This window comes from Dromaius novaehollandiae, chromosome 4, assembly GCF_036370855.1.
Source record: "Dromaius novaehollandiae isolate bDroNov1 chromosome 4, bDroNov1.hap1, whole genome shotgun sequence".
NCBI classification, from domain to species: Eukaryota; Metazoa; Chordata; class Aves; order Casuariiformes; family Dromaiidae; genus Dromaius; species Dromaius novaehollandiae.
In genome coordinates, this window is record NC_088101.1 from 26,398,845 (window position 1) to 26,420,817 (window position 21,973).

The following is a 21,973-nucleotide window of genomic DNA, read 5'->3' on the forward strand; positions in this document are numbered from 1 at the left end:
GGGTAATTTGGGGGATTTAGCGCAACAGGTCTAGGTCAGCACTCACTGACATCAAAAAGACTTATCACAAACTGCACTGAACATCAGATCATGAAAAGGAATTATTTTCTTTCGTTTTAAGAAATTAATGGATAATTATGGCATCGTGGTCCCTCAAAATCTTCTACAGACCATTTGGCATCTTCTAAATATCACTCCTATTCAGATGTTGAACTAGACGTTACAATGACTAGAAGATGATTTACAAATTAAAAAAAACTGAACGCATCTTTATGTTGAACTAGATGTTACAATGACTAGAAGATGATTTACAAATTAAAAAAAATTGAACGCATCTTTTTTTATAGTCAATTTTCAGAAGGTTATGCTAAAGTACAACCCTGTTTAAACATCTAACTTGAGAGCATCCCAATATTGGCTCAGGGGGCAAAGAAGGCAGGATCCACCACCACAAACTCTGGTGAAAGGAAGACAGTTCTCCTGGGGAGGAATTTGGAAGCAAAAGGGCCATCTGGATCACACATGCAACACTCCATACCAGGTGATCAACGGGGCAGCCCAGAAAGGGAATTGCAAGAGCCCTTTTTAGTCAGAGACAATCTGAGGTGATGACAGCACTCAACACCAAGTAAGGATGGGCAAAAGGTTAACAGATAGGACAAAATTGTAATCTGTGACATATGCTTTAGAACGTTATCTGTTCATATAGAGCATTTGACAACTTTACACATTTATCCTCTGCTGCTGTTGCTCTGTATATGGAGCTCCCACAAAGTAAAAAGAAAGTTTGTCCCTTAACCATATAGAGATCCAGTTAATGTATTATATAAATATCTGCACACCAACAGAGGCAAAGAAACACAAGTAAAATAAGACAGACAGAACTGAATTTCTTCCAAATGAAATGAACTTCATAAGGAATTGAAATGAAGTTAAATAGGAATTTAAGGAGCCAAATGACTCCAACAGAACTTAAATCAGAAAATGCCAAAAAAACTGATTATTAAGATTAAATATTTAAAGTTTAAAAAAAATCAGTAAATTACACCTCTGTGCTGTACAGAATGTCAAATGGACTTACAGGAGACAGACATTTCTCTTCTTCAAAATTAGAAATTTTCTCCCTTGTGGAAGTGTCAGTTTTTTAGATACAGAGTAATACTTTTTAAAGTGTTTAATATCATAGGTCTCTTAAGCATTTTATAATTTTAACAAGGGATTCTAGTAAGGGTAAATCATGGCACAGTGATCAAGAAGTCTGGCCAACTGCAGCAGCAAAGTCCTCTCTTTACAAGCCCCACTGTTAATCTTGACTAGACAATAAACAGAGTGTTCTGCCCTACACACAACTCTGGCCTGCGTGCCTCATTTTCAACCACTGAAGTTACCACTCCAAGTTTAGCAGTTTAGAAGGCACAGAAGTATCCACACAGGAATAGCTCCCTCATGGCAAGAACTAAATAATTTCATGACTTGAAAGATAAAATACCTCTGGACTTCAACTAAGACAAAACCCAGAAACACCAAATACACATGTAATTATATACTCCTAGTCAGCCAGATAAAGAAGCGAGATTCCTTGACTGGTCTGAGGAGAGTGGTCCTGCACGGGCTGTAATTGTTGCATGAGAGAAACGGAGGAACAGAACTCAGGTATGGGTCAGTTAGAGACATTTCTTATGCATTCTTCATTTTAACTGACATTCAAACTGGCAGACTTAAGACAAGACATTAATTATTTCTGCATTTGTTTTTTTCACTGATGATAAATAACGGTAATCCTGTGTATTGTGAATGCTTTCTAACTGAGATCCAATACTTGTGTATTTTCCAAACACAACAGAGAACCAGAATTGCTTTTATGTGATTCAACTAAATGCACTTCCCATCCACTCCCAAGGGTCATATTTACCTAGAAAAAAATCTGAGTCCTATTCTTTTCAAAAGAAAAGAAATATAATAATAGATTGCTTTAACCCAATTTTTTAGTTGTCTTTCTTCTAACTACTTAGACATGCCTTATTCTTTGAGGCACGGAAGTGACACTTCGATAGTTCAGAAGGTTTGTTTACCAGGAAGTACTTATTTGGTTTGATGTATAATCAAAATGTTTGTCCCATCTAGCCCATCACAAGTTTCATGATACAATGGTTTTACTTGTCTCTTACTGAAGGAACCATAAAGACTAGCAAGAACCCTGAAAAATATAAAAGGGTATCTGAATTCTTACAGTGAAGCATGAACTACCAGTGATTATTAGTTAGCCTCTCATCAGTTCTATAGTAGCATTAAAAATTTTAGTCACAAATAAAAACCCCACATGCTCACTTTAAAGAATAAAAGGGTTGATTCTTTGCATCTATCAGCAGAATGAAATGATCTTGTTTACCCATGAAAGCAGCATTAAAACCTGATGCTTCAGTGAACTCAATGGTGAAACAAATCTTTTAAGCTATATACATTAATCAATCAGTTAAGTGGTATAATTAATTTGATCTGAAGATATCATCAGCATTCAAATAATCTATCTCTTATAAGAACATTTCTTCGTCATTCATGGAAGCAGACAACAAGAAGCTGACAGCTGCATGAAACTTTACAGGTACTTTTAAAGATTTAACTGTTGTCTCAAGATAAATAGGACAATGATATATAAACTGAAAGGTTTAGAAATGCAGAATCCTTACCTCTGAGGCCTTCTGCAAGCTTTTTTTCTTTTTTAGTTCAGTAGATAAAAGAGAGAGATCATCTATAAGTTACTGAATAGAAAGAACTATCTCTAGACATTAGCAAGCTGTTCATTGACTAGATACAGACACACTTTTGCATATACTTGAAGGTGCTTCTTTTTATAGCACAATGAAGATTCCCTTTTATCTTTTGTTTTTTTTAAGTAGAAAAATATAAATAACTTATAATGCAATTTGCCAGAAGATTTGCTAGATTGCGGAGCCCTGGATGTACATCTTTTCTTATGTGTATCAATGCACAGCTGCCTGTTCAGCTATTAAAATTTTGGAGACCTATTTTTATACAGCAATAAACAGGAGTTACACTGTTTATCAAGTCATGACTTTCATTAACTATTTTAGAGTCTTTTATATTCATACAGATGACTGAACTACTGTTAATATCCAAAGATTTTGATTATAGCTCCACAACTAACATGTGGTTATTCAGAAGTTTTGACATGAAAATGCAAAATTTAGACCTTAATTTTTACACAGCTGCATTTTAAATATACGTAAATTCCAAGTTCATCAAATCTTAGAAATGTAACTGAAATGACAAAGTTTAGGCTATAATATTAGGCAGGAGAAGGAACATCTCAAGAAGGCCATCATCACCAAAAGCTATGTGAGATGAGTATGGCAAAATGTTTTCACAAGCATATCAAAAAATATTTAACTGTGGAAGAGGAAACCATGGGTAAAAGTAAGCTTAACTATGGTGACATAAAGGATATAAAAGTCAAAGGTTTGAAGGCTTTTTACTATTTTAACGCAATTTGTTAGTATTTCCTTTTATTCATGTATATGGAAGTGAATTTAAAAAGAACTTTCTCAACTTTTTCTTCAAAAATAAGGATTTTTGTTCCACATAGTGTTTTTCCACAGAGAGTATAATATGAAAGAATACCACATTAGGTCATGGCTTAAATAAAAAGGGCATTAAATAAAAACATCGATATTTTTTGAAAATATTTAAGACAGATGTAAAGTCATAGTCGTCTTATTGGCTTTGTATCAGGACCTTAACTAAGTGTAGTGGAAAAAGCAAAATAAGGTTATGCTTCCTTGCATTTTAAACCATCTCTGTATGTATAAGCATTTTCTGAAAGAATTCTATGATCATCAGTTGTCCCTCACCAGTCCCTAAACTATGTAATAACAGTTGGTAAAAGATGGCATGGAAAGGACAGAATTAGTCAGAACTGACTCAATTCTCTTACTCAGAAAAATGAACCTGCAAATACAAACTACCTCACATAACTTCCATTATTCTACAACTTGATGTGCTCTATCCGAAAGATGGAAGGCATTAGGATATAACTAACTAGGAAAGTAACAATACAAGTATCAGACAGATAAAAATGCACTGTTAACAAATATTACATAGACAAACACAAATATATATACAAACACACGCACAAGACAGCAATTAACAGATTTAAATACCTATGTATAAGGCAACTGCTAAGAAAGCACAAACCACAGCCAGCAACTGTTAACCATGAAAGTTGCTTGAAACTTCAGGCAAGTAATTAACCTTCTGGCCCACAGTTTTCAAGCCCAAAAAGCAGTCCACAGAATTTCTTTTACAATTTATGAACAAGCCATGGAATTTATATCACAGTCAGAGGATTCTTTTGCTGAATTAACCCCAGTTCCCTCTGACCCTAAGAAGCCATAAACCAACAGGATACAGCAGAGGGAGAATGCGCTATAGTGTTTCAGCTGACCTACAGAGTGCTGTCTCTGTCATTCCAAGGCTGGAAACCCAGATGATGAATTACAGAACAATATGCTAGGTTCAGATACAAACATCAGCGTCTCCCTCTACACATGCACATGCAGACATGTTCACTCACCCCAAACCAGCTCAGTTTCTGCAAAAGGCCAAGTACTGTTAGGGCTCATTTACAGAGTCTTACTCTGAGATAAAAGAGGGAAGAAAATCGCTTATTGAGGAAGCATGCATACATCTGTGAGTGAAAACATTTAAGACCTGGTGCTGTGTGTTAAATAACAGCCAGAAAAGCCCATTTACATCTTCTCTTTTTGTATATGGATTATTAAGCATATCAAAAATAGAATTCTAAAGCAGAACCAGGAGAATTCCCAAGAATCTTGGGAACCAGCTTTGTAAATGAAATCAATACATAAAATGATAAAAATTCATACACAAGTCTTCTTCTAAAAGAACTTGTCCTGACTTTATTGTATTAATACAGAACAACGCCTCTTTTAAGTCCCAAATAAAACAAAGTCTAGCTGAACACGCACACAGAAAATAGGACAACTCAAAAGTCTGAACCAGGACTCAAACCCAATCAGCTGTAATCACTAAGACATAAAGGTCTTTCCAATATTTACACTTATGCATACCATTCAGTTGCTCCTAAAGCAGAAGGCTTATTCACAAAGATGAATCACCTCATGAAGACAGACAGCGGTTGGTTGTTTCACTTCTTGCTCAGAATGAAAAGTGATACTTAGAGGTCTGACCAAAAATAAAGCAGGGCACAGTTTTGAATTGATTAATTCAAAACCACAGCATTTAATGGATACCAAGAGCATACAGTATTCAACACAGAATCATTTAGAAAGCAAACCTCCATCACTGAATAAAATAAGCTTATCACTCCATTGTTTGATGAGCTGAGGATTTCTTACTCTTCAGATAACCCCTGAAAAGTTGCCAAGGATTATCATGATGCAGTGAACTTTATTACTAAAAGCCATCAAATGAATATTCAAGTTTTTTTGCAGATGAAACAAATTCCCTTCGCCAACTATCCTTATTTTCTGAAATGAAGCAAGCTATCTCTCAGAAAGGGTTGCCTCACTCTGACCCATTAAATACACTGGAAAAGCACAACTTTTCCGCACTGAGCAATTATTTCCTTCAGTGGATTTGTCTGTGTTTATTAGGATCATGAACAACTTGGCTTAGGTCTTTAGCTACACACAAGTCAAAAACACCTCTTCAGAAGTGCAATATAATAATATTTTTCCCCTCCATATTTCATCAGGATAACCAAAAAGTCAGGAATCATAAGAGAATGACATCACGACCAACTGTGAAAATGTATTTAAGTCAGTTCCCACAAGGAAGAATGTGAATTACAAAACTCTTCATCAAAAATGTGATTGACATCAAAACAGTAACTGGACTGGAAGATGAAAGATTTGGAGTTTATTTATCACAGGTCATTATAAATGAATTTAGCAAGCCATTTTTCCTGAATGATAACTCTCTTGAAAAGGAGCATTTCCAGCTTTTTAGATAAAGAAGCCTTGAAAGTTTCCTTCTTTTTCTTCTCCAGGGCAATTCTTTCATAAACTGTTTTACAGTATATATTCCATTAATTCCAATCTGTATCATCCCTTCATCTTCTTCATCAGCTTCTCTCACCACATTTAATTCACAAGTGTACTTAAAATCCTGGTTGCCTTTATACCTCAAATAGGCTCAAAATGCTTAGTTTACTGTTTCTGGTATAATAATGGCTAGAAATTTTGCAAGCCTTTATAGTCAATGCTAGAGGTCTTCAGAGTGTGATTTCATGAAACCCATCTTAGTCTAACTCCTAAATTTGGGAAAATCTGCCTAAGAGCACTGAAACATTAAATGTCACTGACAGTGGCACATGTGTGAAAAACATTTTCACTCTGACAGCTGTAACAACTTTTCCCCAAGAGCTATTTGCTCTATCAGCTTGAAACACAAAGGCCTCTCTGCTCTGTGCAAACTAATGCCTAAAATCCGTAACATACAGAAAGCGTACCTCAAGTTTAAGAAAAAGATCTGTGAAATAAGAAAAAACAAAATCACTCCACTAGGAAAAGTAAAGAAGAAGCAGACTTACATGCAACGCACAGTGGAATGTGAATCCAGAGATTCTAATGAAGAATTAGAGTAACGTTCTGATATTCCTTTAAGCATTGGAAAATCTACAAGAAGTCCTAATTTTCATGGAAATCCAGTCTAGTATTTGAAAATACAGGAGAATTTAATGGTAACATACTCCCTCACTGGATGGCAAAGTGAAGGTAAAGAAATATCTTTAATTAAAATAATAATATAACATCACAACCAAAGTTAATACAGTTTAGAAATTGAGATGGTCACATTCATAGAAGTGGACTGATGTGCTGAATAACCAACTAATAATGCTATCTAACTGCTTCTCTTTACTCCTGTCTACCTGATTCTTTCAAGCCAAGCCAAGGTGGGTAAGTGTCTGGTCCTTCTAAAGGGCATAGCCCCCAAGGATTCTCTTAATCCTCATTCTACATGCTCTTCTATTTGTGCTCTTCTATGCATCTTGTAGAAGTGATAGAAAAGATGACGGGGCAGAAGACTGAAGAGAAAGACACAGCAGGTGAGATTGTGCGGGAAGGACCTGGAAAAGAGTTGAGAAGGTGAAGCTGTAGAAGAAAGAGCAAGCAGAAAGAAGAGGAATGGACAAAAGAGAACTGTTGCATTGCGATTCTGTATCTTGTCAGCTTTGGACTTCAGTGCCTTTTATGCCTATGGTTATTGTATATAGTAACCACCTGAACAGAATCTCTTTATACAGGCTTATATGTATATATTTTTATACAGCTGCTCTGAGAGAAATGTGTTCCAAACATGGGATTTAGCAAACAACAAGAGTTAAAGATATAAATCAATTTTAGCCTTTTATCCTGACTGCAGGACCACTAAAATTGCTAGTGTCTGTGGCAGTCACATTCAAGATTGTAAAATAAATCAAACTAAAAACAACTTTTAATCTTAACAGAATTTTACCAAAGAACATAGAAAGCTAAATGATAAAAAAACACCAATTCTGTCATCTCCCTGCAAACCAAATTTGTTTATACAAAAATGAATGGAATACCATAGGAAGGCTGTTTGTTAACTCATGTTTTGCCTGTCAAAACCAAATCTATACCCTTTTGCATGGGAGGCAAATTATCACAAAGCAGCCTCTTTCAGTAACGTGTCATATATTTGAAACAAGAACAAAAGCTCAGGTAAGTGAAACTGACCTATGTGTCTAATTTATTTTCAGTGTGTTTACAGAAGTACACATGTAACATGACAGGGGAGACAGTAGTACAATCTGTGTCACAACGTAAGTTAAAAAACTCAGACCCAGGACTATTGCAACAGAAAATTAATTTTGAGTTAAAGTGTACTCAAAGGAGAACATTCTAATCTGGGTAAGATATAGGCTGCGATAAAGTCAGAATTTGCATCATATGAAATTAGAGTTTCAAGACTTCACAGAAGCTATACAGATGAATAAACTCATAGCCAAGGATTCAAACTTATCTTCATTTCGCTGACAACTGAAAAGACCCAGATAAGAGCTTGTGATTTGGGTGGTGTTCTTACTTTTAGAGACTAATAAATAGGATCAGTGTTGTAAAACAGCACCTGATTATTTCACAGACCCTTTCTCTAGTGGCTTAATAATGTTCAAATACTTCTTAAAAAAGCAAAAGTATCACTGTTAAAGTGGATCATCCCTTTATCTTCTGACATAGCCTCTAACATCTCTTTTTAACATCTTATAGGAATGGGAAATTACATGACCAATGAAGAAACAGAACCAATGATGTCTTTACAGCAAAATTTTTCCTATGAACAGACAAAACATCAAACATCTTATTTCTGTTTTAACTGATATTTTTAGTTGAGAAATCACTGATACATATCTGTCAGCCTACTTTTTTTAAATACTTATTTTTATAGCATACTATAGTCAACATAGGCATTATAGGGATTCTAACAATGTTTCAAGTTAATAAAGACAATTCATATTTGCTTCATGTCACAGGAGCAGATCTTCAGTGGGTAAAAATTCTCATGGCTTCACTGAAATTACTTAACCAAACACAAACTGTTGACAGGTTTTAGTTTTATGCACCCAAACACAAACCTACCCTGACGCTCAGTAAGTAGTAGATTCTCATGAGCAAACAGAAGGATAACCTAACAGAATATTTACAAACTATCATTCATATATATTGATAGTTGAGAATAGAGCATGGTTTTACACAAAAAAAAAATCTGAAAAACATGGTGTCTTATGCCATTCTACCTTGTAAATTTGTATTTCTGCCTGTAAATAGATGAAGCAACTGTGCACATACTTACAGGTACCTATCTATATATGCAGAAAAACATCTCTGTTCATCACAATAAATATCACTGTACCTGTATGGCTTCGAATATGAACTCTCAGTGTTCCATTGCTTGCAAACTTCTGTCCGCAGTACGGGCAGATTTTCTCCTTTTCTCCTGTGTGAGTCTACATGGGGTGCAGAAAGACAGGAATGAAAGTTTCAACATAGCTTTAAAGAAATGAAGTATAGAATAGATTAACTGTACTTGACATTAGCCACTATTCTCTTCAACAACCGTTATGTATTTTATTCGATCACATCAGGCATAGATTCTAGGCAATTAACCACAGGTGTTCTTTCAATTTATTTCTAAAGTTTCTAAACTAACCTTATTATTAACTGCGAAATAAACTGGCTTTTGAGTTCCTCAGTGTGCAATTTCCTGAACAGTTACTATTACAAATGCCCAATTTATCTTTGAGTGTTTTCATAATTGCAAGAATAAGCCACCTATTTTTCCATTTGATTTCTGTTATAGCAGTTCCTAAAACAGTAAACAATAATTTGGTTACCTAATAAAATTAACCTTAATAAATTAGAGTATTATTTAAAAGCTTATAATTTTATAATTATAACTTTTTTTTACAATTTATAATTTACAATTTACAATTTATAATTTATTTCATTATTAAATGTAATGGAAAGAGTTTTACATCATCTATTTTAACTTTTCGCATTGTAAAACAGGACCTGAACTGGAGCTTTAAAAGGTCTCTATGGAAATTTGTGCATATGATTTCTCACTCTGTCTCACAGGTATGAAACATAGCCATCCACTCCTCTGATGTATGATAGACAGCAGTCCTTCAAAGTGCAAATTTTCAGTGATTTCAGTCAATACAAATCGCATAACTGGATCCTATCTAGTTTGCAATAAATGCTAGAATCATATTGCATATGCATCACTGATAATGAGAAGTGCACCAAATATTTGCAATTGCCACTAACTCTAAATGATACACTGAAGTTGTCTTCTGAAATCAAGCTTTTTAAGGCTACAGTGCCTTACTGTTATAAAAAGAATTATTTTAAAATGGAAAAAAACCCTGAATTCACCCATCCAATCTATGCAGACACTAGAAAGCTCACCTTGAAATAAAAGTTACATGTATGGGCTCTCATCACTTTTCACACAGTGCTTTAGACTCCTAATTCTGAAAAGAACTCGCTGTGTTTTTAAGTGCATAATTAAAGGGAAGCACTTACTTTATTTTTTCCCCTGTGAACATGGATATTTGCATTTAGAGGGGATATTAAGGTATATCTCAAATTAGCATAGATAGAATTCTCTTCTTAGCAAAAGTGATTACATATGAACAGATCAACAATCACTTTCAACAGTACCTGACCTCATAAAAAAAAGAATTTGTACAAAAAACTGAATTACGTACTCCATAAGTGCAATATATAAGGAAAAGGGAACTTGGTGTGTCTGGCCAGATTCTTTTTTTTTTTTTGGATAAAAGTAAAATAAGAACTATCATCTTAACTTATTTTCACTGTATTTGCATTTAACTTCTGTATTTTCCTACTCTAATTGACAAAAAAAGTTTTAAAAGAATATATTGTAATAAAACTATAAACAAATATAAGAAGACTTGAAAGCTTTCAATAACTTCAAAGAACAAATTACCTTTCCGTATGGAAAAGATGAACTTTCTAATATATTTATGCCAAATAACTAAAATGGGACTATGCTGCCCCCACAAAAATCTCAGCATTAGGTAACAGCAATTCCTATCTCCTGAATACCCTGCAACTCACTTTTCAGACTGAAGATTTATCAGCCTATTGAATAACTTGCCATTATGTCAGTGACTGCTTTTTTTTGGTAAATTTTGGATTCTTTCATTCAAGTTTGTTGACTTAATTAAAATGGGATAAGGGAAGTAATATTATTAAATTATATGTCCATCTGATAATTTGGGTTGATTCTTTTCAGATGGGGAAATTAATTCTTATTTTTAAGAATGACCTTGAACTGATATACAGTTCTTCATTCCATCATAAAACACTCTTCTAACATAGTACATATCATGTTGCAAAAGAAGGAAAAATAATTCAAGTACTGTTTCAGTAGTGAATGGACTTGCATAGTTTTCACTCCCTGAAATTAGAGATGTTAATGCTAAATCCATCTTGATTAGGAGAGAGCTCTTTAGAAATCACGTATATCTTTAACAGCAACGCTGGGGGATACCAGACAGACAATTATTACTTTATTCCAAATAACCAAAAAAACCCACAGGATTTCCAGGAGCAATACGTTACTGCTACAAGACTCACAAACATAGAGCTAGTCTGGGTCTGACAGCAACACAAAGCAATAGCAATTATAATTAGGAAGGAACATCAGAGAAAGAACAGGGACAAATGATAAACAGTAGCTACTTCCCATTAAAATACATACACGTGCTTGTATATCGACATTTTAAACTTTGCCTTTATTAATGCCCAATAGTAATTCATGCTAAATTTTTTAAAAGGATTCTGAGGAACAGAAGTTTAAAGATTTATGCAGAGCTCGTCAATAACTCAAGGTAACATTAATAATTTTTGGATCTTAGGATCCATCTTGGCAAGATTCCCCATAAAAAAAATTAATCTGAAATCAATATATAAGTACTATAGGCTGGGTCTGTCACTGAAGTGATTAACACAAGTAGATCAAGATTAAAAGATTCTGTGCCTGAAAAGCTGCCTGTTTTTTCCAAACAAATCAGTTGGTCTAACACAAGATATTATTGTTCCCTCCAAGTCTTGTTTCCCAAGAAAATAAAGAATCAGAAAAAAATCACCAGTTTATTTTGTAGACCCTTCATTTTTGGGTTCCTTAGACCAACATATCTGGGGTTAAAAGAGAAATGTGCTTTAAAATTCCTTATTCTAAAAGTAACAGCAGAGAAGGGAGGAAGAATGTCCCATAATATGAAGTTCTCTATCTGTATTGCAGCAAAATTCAACTGATTTCACAGGCCAAAGAATAACTGATGAATCAGGCTATTTGAATCTCAATCATTTTACAGTACATGTAGTGAAGTCTATAAACAAGGTAACCCCATATCATTCTAGTTCTTCTAAGGTAAAGGTAGAATTCTTCCACCAGGTGTATCTGGGAGGAAATACCTCTTCGTTACACAGCAATGTCACACAATCACAGGAAACTATACTCCAGCTACTGTAATTATTTAGTAACTTAATGCATATTAAATATGAGAAAAGCTGCATTTATAACAAACAGAAGACAAAGATAAACAGCAAGCACATTAACATACATTAGTGAATGAGACTTTTAAAGGACCACAGAAGAAACTGAAGCAACTTTTTTCCTAGTTGGTCCCATTGCTTTTTGCGATCTGTAATCATACGTTAAAAGATCAAGCACACATTAATGAGACAGCACTGTCCTTTAAATTAGAGAATTCAGTTGTCTGATATCTGCCAATAACTTGATCTAGGCTCCAAAGGCATGTTAGTTCCAACATCTATTGGACATGGTAAGGTTAGAGAGATGTTTCAAGACACTATTATATTTTATACTCAATTCTGAATAGAGATTTGTATTATAGTGCACAGTGCTTACCATAATCATGCACACAAAATATCGTACACAAGTTCCACAGTTTGCACTCAGTTATTTTACAGGCATATATGAAGTACATGACCAAAAATACATGCGTTATGTTTTTCAACAAACTCTCACATCCTTCATTTGGTGGCAACACCTGAGCCGATTTGTTCCTGATTCAGTTATTTTCTTTGCATTTCTCTCCTGTTAACAACTATTTAAATCTTACCTGTGAGCAGCCTGTTTCTTCTAAAGTTGACCCCAACGCCAATCTGGAGATTGGTATATAGACATGTGGTAAGGGCAGCACAGCAAGTCCCATCTGCTACATGCCTGATGCTGGAGTACTTAACACAAGACTTACACAAATTTACCCTCTACAGATCCGGGGTGCCACCAATAACCCTGCTATTGTAATAAGCATTTTAGGATGTTATGTACTATCACAGTTTTCTAATGAAAAGCCAGAAATACAAAAGCATCCAGGGATTTTATGTTTAGTCACAATCTTACGGATATACAAGGAATGAAAATGAAAGAACTGATTCTACTCACTTTCTTATGACTTTTCAGGACAGAGGGTGTCACAAAAGCTTTGTCACAGAGATCACACTTGTATTTCTTATGACCATCATGTACAACTTGAATATGAACATTTAATGTGTCCTTTCTTTTGAAGGTAGCATCACAGTGATCACACTTGAAGGTCCTCTCACCTTATAAAAATATAAATTGAGGTTTAAAGATACCAGCTTTTTGTGGCAATCATGTTAATGTTCATTGCTTCAGAAAAATGAATAAATGTGGCAAAAGAAGACAAATGAACAGCTGGGTCCTGAGAACAGAAAGAGAAGGAATACCACATCGGGTAAAAAAAAGTTGTTAGGAAATTAAGTGGAACATATTCATGACAATAACATAGTCACAAATGTGAGATTAAACTCTACAGCCAAAGATGAAATGGAATTTTAAATAGCTGCTAGTAGAAAGAAGCACGTTTTTCCAGCACCTAGTCACAAAAAAAAAAAAGATGAAATAGTTTTCATCTTTTGAAACCTAAGTGATAAGAGGAATCTTCCTGAATTTAAAAGAAGGCTCAAAGCAAGAAGTATTGACTTTGAGTAAATTATCTTATTCACTTCAGCAAAGGCAAACTCGGACGATGAAGACAAAATTCTAAGTGCTACACCACTGCTATTGTTCAGCTGATGGTGATGTGGTTGAAGGTTGTGAAAGAGTCAAGATTAATATTATCAATTGTTTTAAATTTGAACAAAGTATGTAAGTGAAGGGAAGAAATATATTGTGCAAAGCTGCATACCTTTTTTCGGAGGAAAAAAAACACAAAGAACAAAAAAAAAAAATCAAGACAGATGATCCTAGAGAGAAATCATTACAATGAACCTTCTCTTCACCACTATCACAAATGCAGAAGAGAATCTCTTTATTTTTAATTATTAACTACTAGATTAAGATTACAAGTTAAACATCTGTAAAATTGTATTTACTCAGAAATCAAGCATGTTTAAGGTATGTCCAGAACCACACGCAGTGTAAACTGGAAATCAGGTGCCCATATCCCAAAACACTTTCCAAACAATTGCCTTGCAAAGAAAGATCACCAAAATCTAAGGATTATCCTCCACCACTCATTTTTCAGGTCAGAGGTCTGATCTATAGCTTCCTGATCCATACAAATAAGAGAAAAGTTTGTATAAGCATAGGCTACTTTTTCCAGTAGCAAGGATACACACACACAGCTAAACTCATTTTCTCAATACAGCTCATTGGAGGATAAAACCATCCTTCTCCTGGTGTTCGTCCAAAGGCCAATATGAATGAAATTGATTTCTGTAAAATGCATATTAAAGCTCATCTGATGCTACATGTTCAGCATAAAAAACTTTTTTTATTACGTTATACATGCAATACATATAAGTGAAGCTTATGGTGCCCACAAAAAAACAATAGTGCCCGAAATACACAAGAACATTCTCAACCCTATAAAAACAGAGTTTCTCTCTCCTACAAATCACCCACTCAAAAAAAAAACAAAAAAAAAAAAACAAAAAAGAAAAACCACTTGAAACCTCTCATTTACTTTTGTTTGGAAACAAAAGCAGTTTTGTCTTGGACAATATAAGAAGAACATGCTTTAAAGGTATTAGAGTACAAGTTGCCTTATTCCCTCAATACTTCAGTCTAGCTATTAGGAAGAAGAATTTTCAAGGTCAACGGGGATGCATTTTAATGTGCTATTATGTGGCAGTTTAACACTGATACTGCTTCTAACTGCTTAGTGAATCTCTTCATTCCTAATCTTGGGAACATGTGATTACTGTGCTAAGTGGAGGTGAAGTCATTACTATTTTCACTAAAGTAACGTGCAAGTTTCTACTGCTTCAACAAAGGAAAAAAAAAATCAAGTCATTTCTTTTCAAAGTTACTTTTTATAAGAACTTCTATGCTTTATGGAACTTTTTATTTTAATTGGCCTTTTTTTCCCCCCCCCTCCTCTTTCTCTTACCGAAAATGATTAGTCATAGAATACCGCAGGAAAAAATACAGCTCATGCAACATACTTCATGGTACCTCACTGCTGTGATAAACAACAGCCAGAGAGAGTAAATGCAAGAACATGTCTGCTACTTAGGAACTGTCACTGCCGAGAAACAAGCTTTTTCTACTGACTTTGGTGGTTAACAGTAACTGTTAAAGTTACCAAATAAATTTTTATATCAATAAATAAATAGTGAAGAAAGTATTTCTCTATTTTCAGTCAAAAGGTGTGCATTGCTCTAGATTAAGAGGTTTGTTACAAAATTGTTGCCAAACACGGAGAATATATATGAATATACATATACAATTTTTTCCTCTCCTCAGGCCTGGGCATTCTAGAGAATGGAAGTAAACAGGGATGTCACACCAGGAAGGAGGGAAACTTTCTCAGAGTGCTTGACATGAAGCATCTTTGAATCATTATGTGCCTCCAAAGAGGGAGGCAGAGCACTGACATAATATACCCTATAGTGCTTTCCTCCAGAAATACAAATCATAATGTGAATGTCTTTCCTGGGATTGGTTTCAACTATTCCACTGCCATGACTTCCTTATGACAAGAAAGATAATGAAAAATAGGACTAATTGTGCTTCATCTGAAATGAGCAGACTCCAGTGCCCACTTTTGCTGACCCCGTAAAAGGAGCTAATTAATATTTCTCTTACTGTCAAACATTCTGCATGTAGATTTTTGCTCTGGAAAGCAAATACATGAAAAGGCTGATGTCCTTCTCAACAGATACAATCTTGTTCATGCATGTCTCCACAATCCTACATAACTGAATGACCAAAGCAAAGCTGCTTAGAGTTTTTCATTCTTGTTGGCCTAGTGGCTTACAGCCATGCGAGCCAGTATTAGCCAAATCTGAGCTATCATACATTCCTTCCAGCCACCACTGTGAGACTGAAGCGGTATTGCCAGTACTGCCAATAGCATAATTAGAACATTGAACCTAACATTATCAGCAGCAGCATGGCTAAGAGAAAAGGCTGGGCTGACTGTCAGGAGACAAGTTAAGTTTACATAGCTAGAACCTGAGGAAAAAAAGGGATTGGGGGTGGTTCTCATTTCTCAATTAAGCATATTTGATCTTGAATTTTGAAAACTGTATCCATGATACAGTTGCCAATTTCAACAGCTGAAAAGTGAGCTTTATGAAATATACTGTTCTTTCCAGTAACATAGGTTTGTAAAATAAATTTTAAGTTATTCTACATCATTCTGCAGAGTGCCTACTTCTAAAACAACGTTTCTGAAAGCTTGGGATGTCATTTTAAAGGAATACATGATGCAGACTGAATTTCAATTTTTCCTAGAGTTTTCAAGATTCACAGAATTTTTTCTTTCCCACAGCACAAAACTGTAAGCCAGCTAAACACATCTGCACATTGTTTTGTTTCTCTCCTTTCTTTAAAGCAACAAGTATATTTTGCTTCTATGAGAGGAACTATCATCCAGCTGTAGCATGACAATGCCTAAGATTCTGAGTTATTTCAAATATGAGAAACTCATTATCATGGCAATACAACCTGTCAGTCTCAGGGTTAGGTCATGAGGGGGAAGAGTTATGCATTTCTTCACCTGGAACAGAAGGCCCTGGCAGACTACAACAGAGCCCTTTGTTTTAATCACAGTCTTGACCTGAAAACTGTTTATTCTTCAGTTCATTCTCGTAATTACTTTCACTTTGCCATTGCTCTCTCAACACTTCTATAATAAAAAGACTACACATAAGGAAAATGAGGGGCTGCAGTACAACCATATAAGCTTTTTGCTCCACATTATGCTATATCATGGCCTACTGTCAAGTTAGGTTTCTTTTCCAAACTAACAATAAAAACTAGCTTTAAAAATCTGTCCTGTGGGAAGATTTGATTTAATAAAAATGCCAAATATTATTTTTTTAATGCTTTGACTCATTTTGGAGACATTTTTAGCTAAGATCGCAGAAGAAAATATCACTTTCAAACATCTACCCTACCCCTCCACAAAATGTCTGCTTTTCCACCGAGGAAGACCAAGAAGATGGAACGTCTGTGCCACTGTAGTTCACGGCCTGACTATATTACTATTTCTTAATTAGTGATGGTTCAGAAGCAGCTAAATCTGCCACAAATCACAAGCCCTATTCAAAGCCTCAAATTTCCTGAGCTCTCATCCTCCTGAAAAACAAGCCAAAACATATGTTTTTCAAGGGACCATTACCAAGGCCTACACCTCTGGGTACGTTTCTGGGTATGGCAAATTACTGGTTTTGGATATTCTGCAAATGAAAGAGTCCATCTATACACGCATGGTGCACTCAAATACACACACTGAACAGGATTTTAATATTTTTATTTCATCATTGGATATGGATTTTACAAAATTCAGTAAAAAATTCATGAAATTGCAGAACCAAACACTCTGCTCTAATAATTTATCTATCAGAAATACTAGCACACGAGACAAAAAAAGGAAAGTTTATTTCTAAATTGCACCAATGTAAATATTCCCAAAATCAATGCACTGTCTTCACAGCTACAGGGATTTTAGATCATGAGTAAGCTCTAAAATTTAAATGGCTGACAGTCACATCGTTGCATGGAAGTTTAAGGCTCTTTTAATACTAAAGACAGAGTCCCACAGAAAATAAATCTTACTACCACTCAAAAGCAAGGAAAGAGCACATCTCCAAAACGTCTAAAAGAGAAAGAACCTTGGAACAGTGAATTAAGAAACAATATAGAATGACAAGAACAAGAACAATATAGAATGACAAGAACAAGTTACTCATGAGGCAAAAAGGGCACAGCATTCCTCTAGGCTGCTATTTCTATTCTACTGTCAGGAAGCATTATCTTATGGCTGAGCCTGGCCTAGGAGACATATTATCAGCTCCAAGCTGTAAAACAAATTACCTACAAAAGCTGAGTAAGCCACCTACTTCTCTTTGCTTCCATGTCTCCCTTCTTAAAATTATGATAATACTATCAATTAGTGCAGAAAGAAATCCTTTGTCAACAGACTTCAAACCATCACTACATCACTACAGTAAATTTGGATTTGCAGTTAAGTGTACTTACAGACAAGGTTTGAATTTGGCTTTGAATTTTCTAACTCCCAGGGTTTAGAGATTAATTTTAATATTACTGTAACATAGCAAGTTGCATATTGGAGCAAGGTGCCATGCGTCTATCTTTCTCAGTCAAATATGTGAACTCAGAAAGTTCTTTTTCCTCTCTGAGTTAGCACTTACTGTTATGAATTAGTAGATGCCTTTGTAGAGAGAATGGGGTTCGGAACAAAGCCTTGCATTCTTCACACTGGAATGGTCTCTCTTCAGAATGGGTCTGCAGATGAAAGACAACATGTCAGAGGAGAGGATCAAGGAAATCTATTAACTGTGGTTGCTATAGTAATTACAGCTAATTTTCCAAACTGGATTCAGGAGGGGATATCATAGCAATATGAAATATCAGGGGAGAAAGAATTAAAACTATCATCATTTTGCCTTTATCTGGAACGCTGAAACTCAGCATACCAGCTACTGAATATGCATATCATCCAACTCCTCAGAAGTGTTATATGGAGGGTGCATGTAAATAGAAACAAAAATACAGAGTAACAGGGAGGAAAACTGCATGCTCAGTTTCATTGCTTCATCAGTACTAATACTTGCCTTCCATATTTAGTAATACTAATAAATGCCTTAAAATTAAATGCATGTACACAAAACCCTGCAATTTTTCTCAGCTGAGTTTAAAGGTAAAACTGACCTGATTATCTCAAGGGAGCAATTTAAAATTCATGAAATAAAATTTATCAAATCATGAGACCAGTCTTATGCATCCACATCTCAGCTTCATGTGTTCAAAAAAAAAAGAAAGAAGAAAAAAAAATAGAAGCATCAGAATTAGGATTTTTGTTTGCTGCAGTAAAAATTCACCATAGCCAAATAGCCTCATCAAAGCCATAAATAAGACAGAAAGCTAAACTTGGATGAATCTTGCAAACACGCTGCACAGTTGCTAGAGCAGATTTCTGGAGCTTGGGAAAGATTCAACTTCTACTTCCATAAATTTCAAAGCACTTTCCCTGTTTCATAGTGTTATTAAGTATTATCCCACTACAGACAGTAAATTAATCCATACAATTTGTTATCTACCCAATTTCCACTCTTTTTCAAAGAAAAGCAAGTTTTTAGAGCATCAGTGTCTGAATACTGTATCAGCTTACAAGGACCTTAAGTAAAAGCTGCAGCGCCAAGAGGAGAAGGGGAGGAACAGTAAGTGTTTTACAGTATGTAAGGATTATGTTAATAACAAAATTATGTAAATTAGTTAATTTTGTAGCCTAAGGGTAGAAAATAGGGTAGAAAAGTTCCTAATACCATAAGACACTTATAGCTATCCCTTAAACTGGGGAGAAAAAAGGAGCTGTGGGAAGTCAACATAATTACTTAGATGTAGACTCAGGATCTTGTACCCAGACTGATTTTAATCCAAATGTCCTCTAAAAACAGTACCAAAACGTTAGCGTACTTGCAATGGGATATAGAGGTTTTGGATTCAAAATCTTGGCCCCAGCCAGAGTAACTTAGAGCAAAAAGGTAACTGGACCACTGTCAAACATGTGGAGTACGTTACATGTTATATAAAATGTGCCCAGCTCATGGAGGTTCACATCGCAGTTTGCATTAGTTGACACCCTGCTTGGCAGTCTCAGCAGTCAGGCCAAGGATTGACAGGACATGAAGAGACTGAACTACCTTCTCACCTCAATAGGTGGTTCCTCCAGAACAGGGTTGAGACATATTGATGAGACACTGTGGGGAAGCTCGCAGTGCTGCTGTCTGTGCTGTACCTGTTCTGTGGATAAATAGAAGGGTTCAGTCTCTAGGGCTGTCAATCTGGCACCTTTCACGAGCGCAAAATTCATGTTGTTTATTTCAAAAATGCCGTGTTTTAGAACACTCACCATTTGAGTGACATCTCTGAAGAGCACAGTGATTCATACAGAATTCCTTCTTAGCACCCCCTTGTCAGTTCTTTTAATCTTTTGACCAAAATACAAGTATTCACCTGCATTTCTTAAGTTCATTAAAGAGACAAATGCCTAACTAGTCGTACCCACATTCAAGGGTACACAGATATCCCAAATCCTCTCCCACTTTTCTGAATGGTCCAGAACGAAGCTAGGTCTATTTCAAAAACCCATGTAAATCTTAAGGAGGAAAATTTATCCCCCAAACAAGCATATTCGTTCTAATACTGTGCTCTTCTGAACCACTTATAGGTTCCAGATCAGAGAGGGCTTCCATTCAATCAGAGCAGGGGCTGAAAGTTTCAGCTGTCAAGGCATGTCCCATTGGTGAAGCACTCTGAGATGCATGAATCAACAGCATCATCACATCTTTTCACAATCCTACATTCAGCTACACAAGCTCAGGATCAGCTATGAGCAGCATGTTCATTCTACAGATATCCAAATTGCAAACCTGGGCTAGTATATCTGCTGTGCTTAAATTAGATCTTAAAAGTCAGCTAATCAGGTACCTAGAAGCTGCTAAAAGAGATGCTAGGTTATACAGAACATCCAGGCAATCTGCTATATAACAAGGTATGTCCATATTTGATAGTGGGTACATGGTACACACACACAGACTGTGTTTTGAATTTTAAGCTACATATTTAATACATACATAGCAGTATAAACAAAGCAATGGACTACTCCACACATGTTGCCCTACCAGCAACATGCCAAATGTAGTCGGCTGCTCTTAATTTGAATATGATAGAACAGATTGCAGCCATTCTCCTGTGAGGCACCCTCTAGAGTTGGCCTTCACTCAAATAAGACAAAGCAGCCAGTACGAAAGTTTGCAGCATCGAAACTCAAAAGGAAGGTGATCAAAAGTGAGCTGCACTCACTATTTTAGGGCCTGATTCAGAGAGGAATACAAGCAGTATGCAATGCCAACAGTGCAGTTAGTTTCAAAGACTTGATGTTCTACAGCTGAACAGAAGCTTCAGAGATTTTTCTACACTATTCAAAGCTTTTTCTGTAAGTCAGTGGTGGGTTTAGTCTTGAACTATATTAAATGTTTGGACACAGTACTGAAATCTTTTGGAAGTGTAGTAGCAAGAGAAGGATTCTATCTACATCGAGAAAATATCATTACATTTTTTTTCTGTTACTGCTTCCAGACATTTTCACCAGACTGGCATATGGGAAATACAGCACAAACGAAGAATGCATGTTTTTACTGCTGTCTTCTCTAGAGCAGGTCTATACTGTGGAATGAACTGTTTCACTGCTAAAATGCCAGTAAGGCCACAAACAGTAAAAACAAAATATCCTTCTGAATATAAACATTTCCCACTATTTATGTATTCACCAGGCAGAAAACCACAACTTATCAGTTCTATTTGTCTACAAAAACATAACCACATATTTTCTTTAAATTCTTTTCTATGTTTATATCCTTTTAAAGATTTGAACACAGAGCAATTACTTTCTTTTTAATTTTCATGTTTTCTGTCAGGCAACCACTGATTATGTCCATAGTATTTTGAAAGGTACAGAAATTCTAGACCCTGGAACAGGCTCATTTGGAAACAGTACAGGCATTAACATCGGGCATCAAAAACTCCATACAAAATGAAGTGTCATGCCACAAAGAACCTACACCTCTAACTCTTCAAGGTTTGCTGATGGCTAATTTTAGAAGGATTCAGTGCACTTTTTGAACAGTAGCATGATTAAAGCATCTGAGGATGCATCTAATGGCAGCCTTTCCTACCACAGCATTTCTGGAAGTTCAAATACAACCAAAGGCTACTCACTCCCAGCAGAGAAGCTGAGGGAATGCATTTTTTACAATTCAGTATGTTCCCGAGGACCAAATAACCCTAGATTAGCTGTAAACCCTTTAAAATCCTGTGTCTGCTGACCTACTTC

General features: G+C 35.5%; 1 protein-coding gene across 2 annotated transcripts in view; it reads right to left on the reverse strand.

The window, feature by feature from the left end:
• PRDM5 (PR/SET domain 5) overlaps positions 1-21,973 on the reverse strand; it is a 197,110-nt gene that overhangs the window by 127,692 nt on the left and 47,445 nt on the right. For both annotated transcript variants that reach the window (XM_064510639.1, XM_064510640.1), the window contains exons 11-14: positions 19,790-19,876; positions 18,270-18,363; positions 13,027-13,187; positions 8,935-9,028 (exon numbers count right to left, since the gene is read on the reverse strand). In XM_064510639.1, coding sequence (XP_064366709.1) covers positions 8,935-9,028; positions 13,027-13,187; positions 18,270-18,363; positions 19,790-19,876 — 436 coding nt within the window. The remainder of the gene's footprint in view (positions 1-8,934; positions 9,029-13,026; positions 13,188-18,269; positions 18,364-19,789; positions 19,877-21,973) is intronic.